The sequence below is a fragment of the Cupressus sempervirens genome, chromosome 11 (genome assembly GCF_028749045.1).
Source record: "Cupressus sempervirens isolate cs-2001-9-10 chromosome 11, ASM2874904v1, whole genome shotgun sequence".
NCBI classification, from domain to species: Eukaryota; Viridiplantae; Streptophyta; class Pinopsida; order Cupressales; family Cupressaceae; genus Cupressus; species Cupressus sempervirens.
In genome coordinates, this window is record NC_143128.1 from 688842455 (window position 1) to 688859850 (window position 17396).

The 17396-nt window shown below is 36.9% G+C and overlaps 1 protein-coding gene across 5 annotated transcripts in view; it reads right to left on the reverse strand.

Annotated features, from left to right (window-relative positions):
- SPY (Tetratricopeptide repeat (TPR)-like superfamily protein) overlaps positions 1-17396 on the reverse strand; it is a 97176-nt gene that overhangs the window by 24759 nt on the left and 55021 nt on the right. For all 5 annotated transcript variants that reach the window (XM_089811832.1, XM_089811833.1, XM_089811831.1 and 2 more), the window contains exon 11: positions 8996-9060. In XM_089811832.1, the coding sequence (XP_089667958.1) occupies positions 8996-9060 (65 nt within the window). The remainder of the gene's footprint in view (positions 1-8995; positions 9061-17396) is intronic.

A 17396-nucleotide genomic window follows, 5' to 3' on the forward strand; every position in this document is an offset into this window, starting at 1 on the left:
GATCTACGCTTGTTATCAATAAATCATCAACATAAAGAACACGTATCAACATGTCATTATTAGATATTTTGAAGTATATATTCAAATCTGCTTCATTCTTGGAGTATCCCAATTTGAGAAGATGCTTGTCTATTCTTTCATACCAAGCCCTAGGCGCTTGCTTTAACCCATAAAGGTTTTTCTTCAATTTACATACGTATAGCTTTCGGTCATGTGTAATGAATCCTTCAGGTTGTTCTATAAATACTTCCTCTTTAATGATGTCATTCAAGAAGGTTGTCTTTACATCCATTTGATGTATTTCCCATCCTTTGGATGCAACAATGGCAATTATTGTTCTTACAAAAGTGTAACGTGCAACTGGGGCAAATGTTTCTTCGTAATCAATTCCGACTTTTTGAAAAAAACCCCTTGCAACAAATCTGGCTTTACGTTTTTCAATGCTTTCTTCTAGTGCATACTTGATTTTAAGCAACCATTTTGAAGATACAACTGATTTGTCTTTAGGTCTAGGAACAATATCCTAGACATCGTTTTTCGAATGGATTGATATTCCTATACCGTTGCATATTTCCATGACTGACATTTTAAGGCCTCTTCAACATTAGTTGGTTCTATTTTTGTAAGTTCTATCATTAAGGCAACATAGCATTTTTTGATTTCTTGTTTTCTTATTTTCTTTAGAGAACTCATCTGCTTACACATTGTTCTCTTTAATTATTTTCCTTGCCCATAGTGGTCTCTTCTTGTGATTTTAAACTTCATCATTCTCAGCATTAGATGTAGGTGTCTCTATCTTCGGAAAAACTCTCCCTCGGATTTCCAGTTGAATGATCTTCTATAGTGTTCTCCCTTTGATTCTCAGTATTGTAATCATCTTCTATTATGTACTCCCTCTGATAGTCAATTTCCTCATCTTCTTTGTTTAAAGATGTTTTCAAAGCATCATCTTTGTCAAACTTAACATCCCAACTGATTTCAACAAATCTGACCCAGAATATATACTTTGTATCCCTTAGTCATTTCACTATAGCCAATGAATATGCCTTTCTTTGCGAAAGGTTCTAATTTAGACCTTTTCTCTTTGGGAATGTGAATGTAGACTGTACAACCAAAAATTCTCAGATGACTAAGATCTGGTTTGTTCCCTATAAAGGCTACTTCGAGAGTTATATTTTCTAATGTTACATGAGGGCTTCTGTTGTACTTGTTGTTTCAGCCCAAAAAGATATATGAAGGTTTTGATCATGTATCATGGTTTTTGCTGCTTCTATAATAGTTCTATTTTTTCTTTCTACAACCCCATTCTGTTGAGGATTATAAAGTATTGTAGTCTCCCTCTTAATCCCAACATAAACACAGAATTATTTGAAGATGTCACATGTGTATTCACCTCCACTATCCGATCTTATCGTTTTTATTTTCTTTCCAATTTGATTTTCCACTAGGGCTTTAAATTCTTTGAATTTTTGTAGAACTTCATTAGATTCTTTAAGTTTTAGAAAGTATATCCAAGTTTTCCTAGAATAATCGTCAATGAATGTCACATAGTACAAAAATCCCCCTAGTGAGGGTGTTGACATAGGTCCACACAAATCAGTGTGAACAAGTTCTAGTACAATTTTTGACTTGTGTTTACTTATAAGAAAATATCCTTTGTTATTTTTTCCTAGGGCACACTCTTTACAAATACTAATATGATCAGATTCAAGATTAGGTATGCCTGTAGTGATTTTCCCTATAGTAGATAGAGCACTAAAGCCAAGGTGCCCTAATCTTCTATGCCAAAGTTCATTTGAGTTATGTACTTCATGATTTAGTGCTGCTTGTTTTGCTTTAATATTTAATTTGCACAGGCTTCCATCTCTAGATCCTATAATAATGGTGTTCTTTATGTTGGAGTTTTTAGGCCATAGTAACACTTTATCTTCATTGAAGGTGACACGGAATCCTTGGTCAGCTAGACCTAAAATGGAAATTAGGTTTCTTCTTATCATTGGTACAAATAGCACAACTTTTAAGTGAAGAATTTCTCCTTTTATAATTTGTAAGGAGCAATTCCCAATTCCTTTCACTGGATAAGTAGTATTATCTCTTTTTGTGACTTCTTCTGTGCAATACTCTTTGAATGTTTCAAATTGATTTTTGAATCCAATTATATGTTTTGAAGCTCCGTTGTCTATTATCCAAGTATTATTACTTGTGTTTAATTCACTTGACAAGGCTAAATAGAATAGAGGATTTTCAACTTCATGAGATTCAGATATGGCAGCTTGAATTTCCTTCCTTTCTGGACAATATTTTCGAATGTGACCAAATTTATCACATCGATAGCATTAAACTTCGGATAGATCTCTCTTTCTTTGTGATATTGAGAATTATTTCCTCTTTTTGGTTTGAAGTTTCTCTTCTTTCCTTTGTTTCTGTCATTTGTATGTAGGGCTTGAATCTCCCCTTCCTAATTTGTGCAGATTCCTCTTGAGACTAACCGAGATTCCTCTTGAATGCACTCATTCTTGAGTTGATCAAAGTTTGGAAGTGAGGGATGACATACACATTAAATGAAAGGTTACCATGATATTGGTAAGCCTCTTAGAGCGATTAGGGTAAGTTCTTCATCATCTACATTGTTTCCAATGGTGGCAAGTTGGTCCCTTATCTCAGAGACTCTTAAGAAGTAAGTTGTCATTGTCTCTCCTTTGTTTACTTTTATATTCAAGAGCTGATGTTTTAATGTCAATATTATGCTTGCATTGTTTGTTTCAAATGTATATTTTATAGTTTGAAATGCTTCATAGGCGGTTTTCAATCTTGCTATGGAAGGAAGTATATGATCCCTCACGGCATCGATTATAATCTTGTTAGCTTTGTTGTAACGTCTTTTCCAAGTTGTTCTTTCTAATTTTTCTTCAGGCATCTTTAGATCTTTTTCTATGAAGGATTCTAGTTCGAGTTCTTCAAGTAAGGCTATAATTCAAATTTTCCATGAAGAGAAATTTACAACCCCTTCCAATCTAACTTATACTTTGATTTCGTTCACCATTTTGTTTGAGGCTGAAATAGCCTTTTATAATAAGAGAAATAATATAGTTCAAATCTAATTTAAGATTTTCATCTAGTTAAGCTCCGATACCATGTTAAACAAAGATCTTCTCTAAAGAATAATCTGACTTGTCTTGTTCAAAACTGAAAACTAGTCATGGATTTAAGCTCTTCGTTGTTTCTTGATATCTCTGAATATTGTCCAATGCAAGACTGAATGTTCGATCTGCTATTGTGATGACTGCTATAACAACACAATGCCTTTGTAAATGATTGATTGATTACAACAGAAATCAGGCATATAAATATGAGATCTAGGGGTCAAGATCATTCATGGTCGTGACTCCCTTATATGTTGGACTAGGAGAATCGGGCTTATAGTAACAAATGATAGTTAAGACGATTCAAGATATAGTTTAAATACGAATCAGCCGATACTTGACATTTCAAATTAATATAAATATCGTATGAGTTAACAATAGTATATACAATTTTATATATAGATACACACACGCACACAGCACACACAAATGATAGTTAAGACGATTCAAGATATAGTCTAAATATGAATCAACCAATACTTGACATTTCAAATATATATAAATAGCGTATGATTTAACAATAGTAAATACAATTTTATATAAAGATACACGCACACGCACACACACATGCACGCGCGCTCGCACCCTCTCAAAATATAGTCAAGTCATTGGCTTCTCTTTGTAGTAACACTCTCAACCTCTAGCTAGTATTGACAAAATGGTACAAGGTAAAATTGAGGATGACTAGGTGAGATGAGTTCACGAGCTCAACCTACAGGTTCGTGTACTTCCCTCTACTCTTGATCCTCTCGCAGTTGGACTTTCTTTCCTCTGTGATCAACTTGGTCTTACCAAGATCACGTTGGATAGGTGCTAGATTGGACATGGTGACATCCTATTTATTAGATTATTTTCACTTGCAAACAGGTTTCAAGCTCTCTATGCTAAGAGGAAGCTATTTTCTCTTCCTTCCAAGACCACCTTAGACAAAGATCTCACGAAGACTCAAGTTGTAAAGCTCAAACATGCTCGCAGTATTGTTGCGGAAGCGAGACACGCTGGTAAATGGGCATTGGTTGGGTAGAGAGGCAAGCCCCCGAGGCCAAATGACAGTTCCACTAGTAGTTGGACAAGAGGGAGACCGCCACTTGCTCCCTTCTTGTTAACTGCTAGAATGGTAATGGATCTTTATGGTCATTACCTGGTCTTCTCCATGATGTTATGGGATCAACAGATATTCTTGTCATATTTGAGACTCATGAGAGTCTTGTGCATCCTCGTCCAAGTGTTACCGGTTTTCAGTGATTACCCATTTGTAGGGAGGAGGTTCGTGTTTCTGGTACGGAGCTTGAATGGTGTAGCTTGTTTGATTAAGGAAGATATTTTCAGCGGCACTTCTATTGTACATTCAGACACGTTTACCAGATTTGTGTGGGTCCGCATTGACCATAAGTGTCACCATTAGGGATCTCTATTTGGCTGCTTTCTACTTTCCACCGGCTTCCTCTCCCTATGTTATTCATTTTTTGATCTTTGTGAGACTATCTCACAATTTGCTGCTCTAGGGGGCATTATTATTCTCAGAGATTTCAATGCGAGAAACAAAGTACTACAAACTCCACTTTATGATCGTAGCTCGGATTCCATATGCTCCACTAAGATTGATCCAACTTCTTTAGGGCTTCAAAGGTATTTTGAGGATGCTCTTGGGTCATTATCCGTGTACGGTAGACATTTGTTGTGGCTTTGTGAGTCTTCTGGCTTTGTGATCTTGAACGGCCTCTCCTGCTTCCTTGGTTCTGAGTCTTTCACTTGTTGGCCTCATTGTGGTGGTGCTAGTGTCGTGGATTATGTTCTTGCCTGTCCCTCCTTCATCCCTTGCATTCGTAGTTTCACCATCTTGTGCCTTCCTCTGGCAACCCATGCTCTCCTTAGTATTCATTTTCGCCTCTCCCCTCTTCTTTCACCCCCTCTCATGTCACCTCACCATTCATCTGTCACTGCTTGCAAGCCCATTCGCTTCTGTTTTATCGATGGTGATTGTGAGCTTTTTTCCACTCATCTTTCGGGACTCCTCAACCCATCGTGCTTTCAGACTCGTGCGAGGCCACCTCCATGTTTGACTTGCGTGCAACGGTTATCCTTCAGTCTGCCACCCTTTCCATTCCTCATCGTCCTTCTTTGCCCCTTCGCAGCAAACATCGTAATACCTGCCCTATGAACTAGTGGTTCAATTCGAACTGCAAATCTTTCCATTGTTTTATTCGTTCTACTTTTGAGGCTCGCTCCATTGATTTTTCCCACATTCACTCATCTTATCTCCACTTTCTTCAAAGTAAGAAGCATAACTTTGTCACTTCCAAGTGCAAATCTCTTTGCTCCACGCTGATCTGCAATCCCCAACTCTATTGGCGCACTCTTTTCCCTCGTAACTCTTCTCCTCTATCCTCCACCCTCGACTTTCGCTCTCTTACCTTAAACACCATAGCTCTTTATGACATTCCCAGGCAGCATTCCATCCACCCCTCTTCACCTCCTTTCACCTGCCTTTTCACCCCCCTCCCACATTTATGAGGCAATTAGATCCATGAAGTGTAGTAGAACTGCTGACGAGGAGGGATTCCAGGGTGAGCTTTTCAAGTTTGGTTCCTCAGTTCTAGGCCCCTATCTCTCTATTCTTTTCAATAGAGTGATTCACACTAGTTTTCCGACCTCTTGGTCCAGGCATTTGATTTATCCCATTCACAAGACCAGTCCTATCTCAGAGCCAAGGAACTACAGAACTATCATGATTGGGCACACTTTTCCCAAACTGTATGCGACAGCCCTTACTACTATGCTTTCTATGGAGCTAGACAGGAAAGGTTGTAGGGCTAGAGGGCAGGCTGGTTTTCGGGCTGATTATCACACTATAGATCACATTTTCACTCTACGTGCTATTATTGATGAGGCCAGACACAGATTGGAGAAGGTTTATTGTTGCTTTGTTGATTTTCACAAAGCTTTTGATTTTGTTCCTAGGGTGGCTCTGTTTGAGAGACTTAGAGAGGTTGGTATTTTTGAGATGTTATGTATTGCTATTATGAGACTGTGGTTCGCAGATTCAGGACTCCTGAGGACATCTCGGATCCGATCCATAGCACCATTGGGGTTAAGCAAGGTTGTCCTCTCTCTCCTACCTTGTTTGGGTTATATATTGATGAGCTTGAGGACTTCCTCCCGAAGTCTTCGCTCCCTAGGGAAGGATTTTATCTGCATCAGATTTTGATCTCCATCCTTTTTGCAAATGATGTGGCTCTCCTTGCTTCCTCTCCAAACAGGTTACAGAGACTTCTTGATGGCTTGGCTTCATTTTGTGATCAACGACAGCTTGTGGTTAACTTGGGTAAGACTCGAGTCATGGTCTTTAATTGCTTAAAAACCTCTCATCTCCACTTCATTTTTCAGGGTGAGGAGATTGAGATCACTTCATCCTACACTTATCTGAGGGTTATGTTTTTCAGTCCATGTTACAGTATGAGACTAGCTATTCAGCCCTGAGTTAATAAGGGCATGGGTTCTCTTACTTTGCTTGAGAAACAGTGTTTTAGACATTACTTCTAGGATACCTTGTCTAAGCTATCTCTCTTAAACTCTCTTGTGCGTCTGACCATTCTTTATGGATCTGTGGTTTGGGGGCCTTCTCTTCTCAGCTCAGATTGGGCTTCAATAAAGCAGATTCAGAATTTGTTCTTGAGGCGCATCATCAGATGTCACAAGTTTACTCCTCACAGTGTCATTTTGGCTGAGTTTGGTACTCATCCCTTTAGTTTCATGACCATCTTTGATTTGGTTTGGTTCCTCCATTGCCTCCATGTGTTTGCAAATGATGTTGGGGACCATGACCGATACTCCTATTTAGTTTATTGTTCATTTGTTTCTACTGCGAAGGCTAAGTCTGGTTCTCATGCTCGCTGTTGGTATGTATAGGCTTCTTCTTTGCTAGGTTTGATTGGGATTGATATTAATCATCTCCCCCCTTTTCAGTTCTCATTGGATGCCCCCACTCATCTTCTCCCCTCTCAGCAGGAGTTGAATGAGCATGTTCAGCTTGACATCTATAGACATTACATTGCCACTACTTGGGCTAACCCTTCTAGCGGGTTACGCCCGCGGATGTCCTTTTATGTGGAGCACTTTTTAAAAATTTCTGATGGAATTATTGTCTATCCTAGCTACTTTTCCCAACGGTGGTCTCATGCCCTACGTATCTCCTTAGGTTCTTTCAAAGTTGGATCTCACCATCTTCGGGCTCAAACTAACCATCATATTGACAGTGGAGAGCGGATCTATATGCTCTGTACATTAGGGGAGGTGGAAACTGAGGCTCATTTCCTTTTTGATGCCCTATATACTATGAGATCAAAGGGAGATTTTTCTGTCTGTTCTGGGAATGCTTCTCTCTCTATGACTTTTTCAACTATTATGATTATAAATGTCTTGCACTTTATCTTCGTGAGGCCACTACGCTCCGTGATAGCACGATCCAATCACTGCTTCCACACCAACACTCGTCTACTCAGCTCATTACTTCCCTATTTACACCATTATCTCCTTTGCGTGGTGTGAAAAGGCCTTCTAGCTCTATTAGATCTACCGGGCTATAAAGATGTGTCAGATCCTGTTCTAGTTACTTGCACCAGTGACACTACTCTGCGAGTGCCCAAAGACAGTACTGTGTCTCTACACATCAGCATGTGTATCATTCAGTGACTGATTTCTTTTCACCTACGAATGACTCCTAGTCTCTCTTAGCGTTTTTTTCTATCTCTCTCTTTCTTTGTTGTTGTTGCTTTGGTTTTAGTCATTTATTTTCGGACACCTTTGTGTGTTCCTGATGGTGTTTGCCTCACTATTGTAATCTTTCAATCCTATAGACCTATTTTGGTCTTTTGTTGGACATTAATATCATTATCTTATCTTGATTCCAATAAATCTAGATACCACATTGTCTAGCAGACAAATATATCATAGAAGAAGACAATATTAAAAATCATGCAAGAGAAAACATGAAACAAGGTATTTTTTAACAATAACATAATGGCATGTGAACCCTCTTGAAAACTAATTGGTTTGAGGGATACTGATAATATGCTTCAGTAATTAAATTGGCATTTTAGAATCTTACTTTAATCACAAGTCTGTTTTTTCATTCATTTAATATGAGCATCACTATCCTGCATAGTTTAAATATTATAAAAAATGTAAGTCAAGTGTTCCGCAATGGTGCATCAAAATAATATAATACTCTACTTCTGGAAACGGAGTGTTCCACTCTACACAAGTGAATGGGAGGAGGGTTTGGGGATAGCTGTGCATCCCTATCCACTTGCAAAAAAAATTATTTAAAAAAAACCTTTACTCTAAACTTGAATTTAAAAGCAGTTCCTGCTCCCCAAAATGAAAGATTATGTAACCAGTCCATGCTCCACTCAAAATGGTGTATACTGGTACATCTTTATATAAATTCCAATGACTTTTTCTCTTTGATTACATAACTGATAAATTGCAATCTTTTCAGAACTTTTCTGTAATAAAATTCCAAATATCCATTTTTATCTATTATTTGAAAAGTCATCCCCAAATCTAGGAAAACATTGCCATCTGTGACATTGATTCCCTGCCTCAATATCCCCCTTTCATCGAGACTGCCTGGGATACTGTTTGAATTCTCTGTTCTTTCACTGCAAACTCTTGAAGAATAAACCTAGAAACCTTAAATATATGACAAAAATGTAAAAACAATCATCCCACATAACTTCATATATTAAAAACAAATAGATCTCTTTATGTAAGAGAGCATGTTTATGCAATGCTGTCTTTGCATAACTTTTAGCAATGCCTATCTGAGGACAAATAGATGCAAATTGAACCTGTGTGCAATGTAAAGCTTATCATCTTCTCCCTCGTAGATATAGTTCATTGCCAACAGACGATTCTGCAAGCACAAAAAGGAAAAATCTCAGGTAATTGGAAGAATTGCTTCATTTTAAGCAATGCATGGAACAATTCAGATAATGCAATCAAAGCGAATACTTTGAAGTTCTTAATGCACCCTTATATCTAGAATAATTGTCGCTTTCTTAAACCAAAAAGAACGTCATTCTAAATATCAACAAATCAATTCCTCATAATATAGAGCTAGATTTTCAAACTTGCTTGTTTAAATCTCATATACAAACTATCTATGCTATTAAATTCTAAAGATCCATGTATAAATATTAAATTTTAAAATATAGAACAGTAATATTCATTTGCGCATGTACATTTCAGATAGTGTTGATTGACCTTTCCACTACTATTACCAGAATAGAATTCCTTCCTACCCTATGCCAGTAAGTAAATGCCCTTGGTTATGTATGTCATGCCAAGAATGCAGGGGAAAATTAAAGCATTATTTTAACTAGGTGGTGATGGTTCAATCTTAATTTTTGAAGTGACTCTGCAATCAATTATATGATCTAAGTGTAGTAAAAAAGTTAACAGACAGTAGAATAGAAAAGACAAAATTTCTCATAGGCCAATATGAGTCTCTGTTTTGATTCAACAGAAAATGTGATCTAATAAAGTACATTGAATATATTCTACGTGTGTATCCCTGATAGTATTTGGCCCTCAATTTTTTATCAATGTTAATAAATAATGTCTGCATAAACAAAATTTCTTCTGATCCTTATGACTATTGTAGAACTCAATTATTATCACGATGTAGCAACAGTACAGATGACAAGGAGTCTTTTTACAGAAGTAAAGAGTCAACCTAACCCAAGGTCCCTTGGCAATCAATCAAAGGACCAATGTTCGTGATACCGACCTTTGGAAAAACCGGAGCTTCTCATAGGTTGAGATGAACCCCCATTTCGATTTAATTAAAAAAGACTAATATAACAGGTTAAATCATTATCTACTACTATATCCCCTCTATTCAGCTCTCTATCATCAATCAATGTCAACAAATGATGTCCACATTTCAAAACATAAATCAAATTGTTTCCCAACAAAAGAGAAATCCAAAAATCTTGCAATTGTGAATATAAATACATTACAAAAACGAAGTCTTAATTTTTTTACTTTTCCATTCTTGAACAAATTCTAGAAGCTTTATACGGGCAGGTTATTATTTCAGTAGCTTCAGGATTTCAACTCTTCCAAGGGATAAGAGGATATCAAGGCATCCCGAACACTGCATTTACTGCTACTGTCCTTGAGGAAAATATAAAATAATTATTAAACAATAAGGACAATATTTGCAGATACTTCATTGGAAATTCCTTCTCTGCCACTGAATTCTTACAACCCAAACATGACTTGCATGTTCAATATGACATAAGGGAGGGTTGTTATTTTTTTATCAGATTAATAAGGAAAGCAGACTTTAAAATTTAATTTACTCAAAATATACAGAAGTATCAAGGAAAACCTTCAACCCTGAAGGTGAAAAACCCAGCAGTAATAGTCTCCAGTATGTTTATTAATTCACAGAGATAATTACAGTAGTATGAACCTTGATGTATGATTAATCTATCAATGTCAATTTTCCTTTATATGTAGATCGATTCCCTCTTGATTGAATACAAATAATGATCTGCCTGTGATAGCTGATACTCATATCTACAGATATATCAATCACTGTCAATCTGAATAATGATAAAAGTTTCCAGTTTATTCTTTGGATAAAAGTATTATCTTCTGTGATATTAATCTCTTGCGAAGAGTGTGTGCGAGTCTATGCGTGTGCACGTGTCTGTATGTGTGTGTCTCCTCTTAGATGTTCGTTGCCCGCATGTGTGTGTGCGTCTTTGTCTCTGTATGTGTGTGTCTCCTCTGTGATGTTTATAGTTTCTTCTGCTGTGATCTCAATATGCATGTGTATCTTCTGCAATAAACTCAATATCTCCTGCGATATACATGTGTGATCTGCTTACAATGTTATCTTCAATGTTACTGATGTATTCGATGGTAATGAATGGATCGCATCCTTTCATCATGAATTTCGACTTGTGCCTTTTGTTTATGATAATCACAGTTCCTTTGATGTTATGTTTAGTCGATGTTGTCGTTAAAGATTTGGTAGCTGCGTGAGAACTCCTTCATACCTGTATTGATCATTTCAGTTTTATCAGAATATGCTTACTTGCTGAATGTGTTTTGTTTGATCATTAGTTTTGATGGCTTTCTGCATCTTCTTGCTTCTCTATGATGTCTCTTTGACAGCTGTTTTTCTCTATCTGCCCAGGTTTATTGAGATTGCATATTCTTTTCTGATGATTCTTTGTGTTGATGACTTCGGATTTAATCAACAGTATTAGTAAACCTTTCTCTAAACCATCTCTGCTAAGAATGTTAGTTTCCACTTGCAAAGATCATCATGTTTCAAGTGAGATCTTCGACTGTGGCAATGTCTATTCCTTAGCTTCATTTCCCACGGTCTGTTCATATTCCTTCCTCCAGCTTCAGTGACAGATGTTATGTCTTCTGCCACTCTTCTTTTCACAGTTGATGACTTATAGGTGGCTCTTGGTTAAGGTTCGAAGGAATGAATAATACAACAGAGCAGTTGATACATGTTCAAGTTGTTTGGTTTCTCTTGTATCTGTCACCGCCCAGAATTCATGAAAGTCGATGAACAAGTGTCATATAACATTATCTTGGGCGAATGTGTCATGTATGAGATTCTCTTCATGTTTGTGTACATTACTAGAGGCACTCTAATGTCTCTTTAACGTAACTGTCGCGAGCTCATTTATGGTAATGGCAGTGACTTCAATTTTTGGTTCCCTCTCAAATTGATGATATGTTGAGTTCACTGAAAATTTATTTTGTAAAGAGGATTTTCGGCATTGGAAAAACTAGAGTACAAATTCAGCAGCAAAAAGATAATTGCATTGTTGTGACTATAAGGAGTATTTAGCATCAGTAATATTCAAAAATGGCTATACTGCAACTGTAATTATTGTATCTGAATCTGATCATCTTATTTCTGCTTCAGCAAAATTATATATCTGCTTAGATACTGTGTGTATAATCAGGACTTGATCTCTCTTATCATCACTATCTTTTATTTAGTATCTGTGAGATACTTGGTGTATTGATTGTTTTGTATGAATTAAGCAACCTATGATTGAATCCTTAAGGAGCTGGTAATATCTGAATTGTTTTATAATCTGCTCAAACTTCAGATCTTTGTACAGAACCTTTGAGTATAAAATAAAAGAATCAATTTCAAGTGTGGCTGGGTTTTTCCTTCAAATGGAGGGTTTTCCAGGGTAAATATTCATGCAATCTATTCTCTGTGTAGTTGAATTTATCTTTATTGAATAATTGTATTTTGGTTTGAAATTTTAATAGTTTGCAGACACAAAACCGATTGATATTAACGATATCATGGTAAACATTACCTTGTTTAGTCAATGTAATACATAACCGATAGTTAAATAATCAGTTCTTTATTCAACAATGTCTGTTGATGATAATACATGATCAATCATTGTTTCAAGTGATGTAATGCATCACTTTAGACGATCGGATTGTTAGCATGAATGCTGATGATATTCCTATGGGGGAATATTCTAACATTGTTGAGCAGTGGAGAGACGGTTAGCATGACTTTGTGTTGCATTAATGGCTATGTTTGTCACTGATGTCAACATACTGTGAAGACTGGCAGAATAACAAACAGAAAACAAGGTCGTACGGATCAAGTATTGATGCTGAGGTCAAGTGCATTTAAGGATATGTTCTACAATGTATCCTAATGACGTGAACAAGTGCGCGTACAGAAAGTCAAAGACACGTGAGCATTATTTGCGATTTATGAAACACAGTGTGCATACAAAGTACCTGAGAAGTAGTTTCTGGTGTTCAGATTGTATCTCCTAACAAGGATAGAATCTTGATGAGCGAAGTTAGACAGTAATAGTAGATGGCCTGATGATGACATCAATGAGTGTGCAAAATCCGAGGTCACACGTGTGAGACGTTGTGAAGATTGTGAGCCGACAGTGTTTTGTAATTGTGAAAAAATGTAATGAATTGTATTATTTTATTGAGGTCCTATTATAATTGTAATTGAGAAAGCGTCAAGGCCAACTCAATAAATTATTTTGAGGACATGGTATAAAGGAAAATTATTTCCCTTGTGATGAATAATGAAAGTGTGAATTGTGAAAGTGATATGCAAAGTTGGTAAATGTGAGTAAGCGATCAAAGGGATCATTGTGATGCGTAGTTGGAGATCTAGTATTGAGATCTGAGAAGTTTTTGGTGTGGTATCAGCACAATAAGAGGATAGAGCAAGAGTTTGAGTTGCTGAATCAGTTCCCTTTCTATTATCTTGAAAGGAATAATACAAAGGCAAGTTGGACAATGAGTTTTATGGTCTTGCACCTGAAGTTGTTTGGACAGTGGGTCCATCTACCTTCTACAACTCCTAAAAGGGTTAGAATCTCCTCACAGGGATTCAAAGTCTCCTAATAGGGACTGATGTGTACTGAATGCATTTCATTGGCTCCTAACAGATTCCATCCTCTTACAAGGAATATTTATATTAGTACATCATTTTGTGGGTACCATCCCCTCTGGGGTTTTCCCTCTGATCAAGGATTTCCCTAGTTAACATATCTCGTGTTATTGTGTATGTGTATCTTCTTATGGTTACTGTTTAATAAGGTTGATAAAAGTAATATTGATCTGATAACTGCATTTCATTGGCTCCTTACAAATTCCATCCTCTTACAAGGAATATTTATATTAGCACATCATTTTGTGGGTACCATCCCCTCTGGGGTTTTCCCTCTAATCAAGGATTTCCCTAGTTAACATATCTCGTGTTATTGTGTATGTGTATCTTCTTATGGTTACTGTTTAATAAGGTTGATAAAAGTAATATTCATCTGATAACTGATTCACGCCTCAACCGCCCCCCCCCCCCTCCCCCAGTTATCTTGGTGGACTTTACTTTCTAACACATATGTGTCAAAGTCATCCTCCTGAAGCTATCTTCAACATTCTCTCTTAGTTAGGGACAATGCACTTAGATATATGAGTTATAGAGGAATGTCCACCATGGGTACTCCCACAGGGTGGCTACATCATGGCTGCTCTCATGAATGGAAATGCAAACAAACACAAGTATTTGTTGCCAAATTACTCGTGATGTTATCTCACAACAACGGTCACCATAGCTACTCACAAAGGGTGACTCAACACAAGTGTTTAGTGATGTAGTCACTCACATGACCTCCACACCATGGCTACTCCAAAGCGTGGGTCCTGATAGCCTGTATTTTTATTATTCAAAAAATTTTGAAAATATTGTGAAAATCAGGTAAATGTATGCAAATAGGGTTTCATGTATTCTATTGCAAAGTTTTTGGCAAAGAAACCCTAAATTGATTAGTCCATGCCCTAGGTTATTGTAAGATTTTAAGTTGTCTTATATAAATTACGATTATACCTAGGCAAAAACATTTAATCCTATGGTTGACACTTTACCTTTTCTTGAGTCTTATATCTAAGCGGGAAGTCGTAAATCATAATAGGAATATTACTTATTCTTCCCCGTAAAACAAGTGTCCTGACCTTACGCCTAAGACTCAAGCGTATCACTGTAGGTCTGTTCTTATAAAGGTTAAAATATTCCTAATCTTACATTCCAAGGGCTGAGCATAGGGTCCTAAGTCAAAATCCTCAAGTATAAAAGTGAGTTCCGAAGATACAGCTCAAGCATGAACATAAATGCGTAAAAGGTAATTCCCATAGGGCATGAAGTTTTCCAATGATACGATCCAAAGGAAAGCGTAGAACCATAGGGTGTTTTATAAGGGTTATCTGATGCTACAATTAAAGGTAAAGCGTGAGACCTTAAGGCTCGTTGCAAGGCTCTCTGAAGCTATGACTGAAGTAAAGCATAAGATCAGAGGATCATTTTCAAGGATAATATAAGCAGCTCTGATGCTACGGTGAGATGATACTATCTGCCAGCGTAAGTTCACGGCTTCAAGGAAGATATAAGAGTTAGGGTCTCCAACTATACGATAGATTGTGGAAAGTAAGATTGGAAGCCTATGGCATCAAGGTTCACGAGGTTACAATGAAAGTAAAATCCAATGGAGCATAAGATCGACGCCCTACCAAGACAAGAAATACATTAAGTGACTTCGCTAGATTGAAAAAGGACAAAAGTTTTCGGCCAATCAGGAGTTTGGATATAAAATTAAAAAGGCTTAGTTGGTTGTTAACGTCGCCAAGTTCTGAAGTGACACTCATACTAAAAATTTCAAATCCTCGTGTATGCAGACATTTAATCGAGTAAAGGAAGTTGATGCAACACGCGCATACATAAAGAGATTCTTAATGATCAAGAAAAGAGCCAGTTGCTGAAGTTAGAGAAATCATTGAGTTACGGAGTGTTCAAGCTATCAAACTGCTCAGTTGCTTCTTGTGAGTTTCAGGGTCGAAGGTTTATTTGCAAAAAACATGTTTGAGACTGGAAGTGACGAGGGGCAATCCAAGGACACAGAGGTGGTCCAAACATCAACATCAAAGGCAGGCAAAACCAAATGAAGAAAGATGAACAAATATGTAGAAGAATGGACTCAACTCTTACCTGAGTCATCAAATGCTATTTCAGCAAATGACCATGATTTCAAGGATCCATATATGTATTGCAGAGATGCCATATGCCCAAACACAAATGGGTATGAGCTTTCCATGTTCTTCAACAGCAATAGATTCAAGAAGCTACTAGCTTCAAATCCATAGCAAAGAAATTTGGCAAAACTCGTATTCCCAGACATATTTGTGGATGTAGATTTACTGAAGGCCCTTATAGCATCTTGTAACCCTACAAAAAAATGCTTTCTTAAGCAGGATAGGAGTGTATTGTGTACAGTCAGATAATACATTGATACTAGAAAGTTGTATGACGAGGACCTCAAGAAGAGCTATGTGCTAGAACAAATGATGAAAGAGTTGGAGAACAAAATACAAGAATTAGAAAGTGAGATTGTCACTTTGAAGGAGCAGCTCAAAGTTATGGAGGAAAGTAAAATTGAAATGAGGGTTGAAGAGTCGGAAAGAACAAATGAGCAACTTGCTCCCATGACTGAAGACAAGGCAGTTGGGACTGAACATGTAGTTGTTGTGAAGGAGATTGAAGCTCCAAGTCAGAACAATCAATTGAAGGTGGACACGCCGAAAGGAATGCTATATCACAGATTAGAAATATTGAAAAGGATATCCCAGCTCACAGTACTTTCATCTCCTTGCAAAGTGTAGAATATGCGTGCAATGAAGCTCTAACATGGCTCCCCCCTATTTTTAATCAATGGGGCCAATACATCGAATTCTTTGATAGGTTAAATTATTTTGATGGCTAAAAACTCAGAGTTGCGTGACAAAATCTTTACAGAAAAAGAGGCTTTGGAAATGGTGAAAGAAATGATTGGTTTCTTTACAAACAAGCCACAAGTAATCCAAAGTAAAGTGAAGACATGAATGAAGGTATTGATATTTTTATTTCATCCATCATTGATAATGAAAATTAGTTAAAGGATTGGCAAGAGTGGTCAACATCCTTTGATCACATCATGACATTGGAAATGGTTGCAACAATCTTTGATGGGGATGTTGATGGCAACTTCTTTTATGATCTAATTGATTCTTTGTTCAAAATAGAAGTGGATATAAACAGGTTTGTAAAAGAATCAAAGGCCATCACGGATGCCTGATGGACCAAATTTGTAAATGATCTAGAAGTTGTTAGAGGTACTGAGTGGCCAACTAAAAGATAAGTTTATGTGTGGAAAGCAATTGATGAAATCAAGTCCTTGCCCACAAAAAGTAGTTTGAAGATAGTTGATCAAAAAAAATAAAGACAAAATAGAGGAAGGACAAGAATCATATCAGGGTATCTTACCTCTGCATTTACTTGATGCGGATACACCTACACTACAAACAAAGATTGTACCTAAACATGAATTTGCTAGCTATCAAATTTTGAGCTACTTCCCAAATCATTTTAGTAGCAGAGAATATTTGTAAAACTGTATTTTGACTTCTTTGTAACTTGTTTTTGAGTCATGTAATGACATGTGTCTTACCATATCTAAAGCTTGTTGCAATCCTTATTCTATAAAAGGATTTCCAAGATTTGTAAGAGGGGTCCAAATTCTAACTATGTCAAGAATATTATCATTTGAGTCGGAAAGAATCAAAGGCCATCACGGATGCCAGATGGACCAAATTTGTAAATGATCTAGAAGTTGTTAGAGG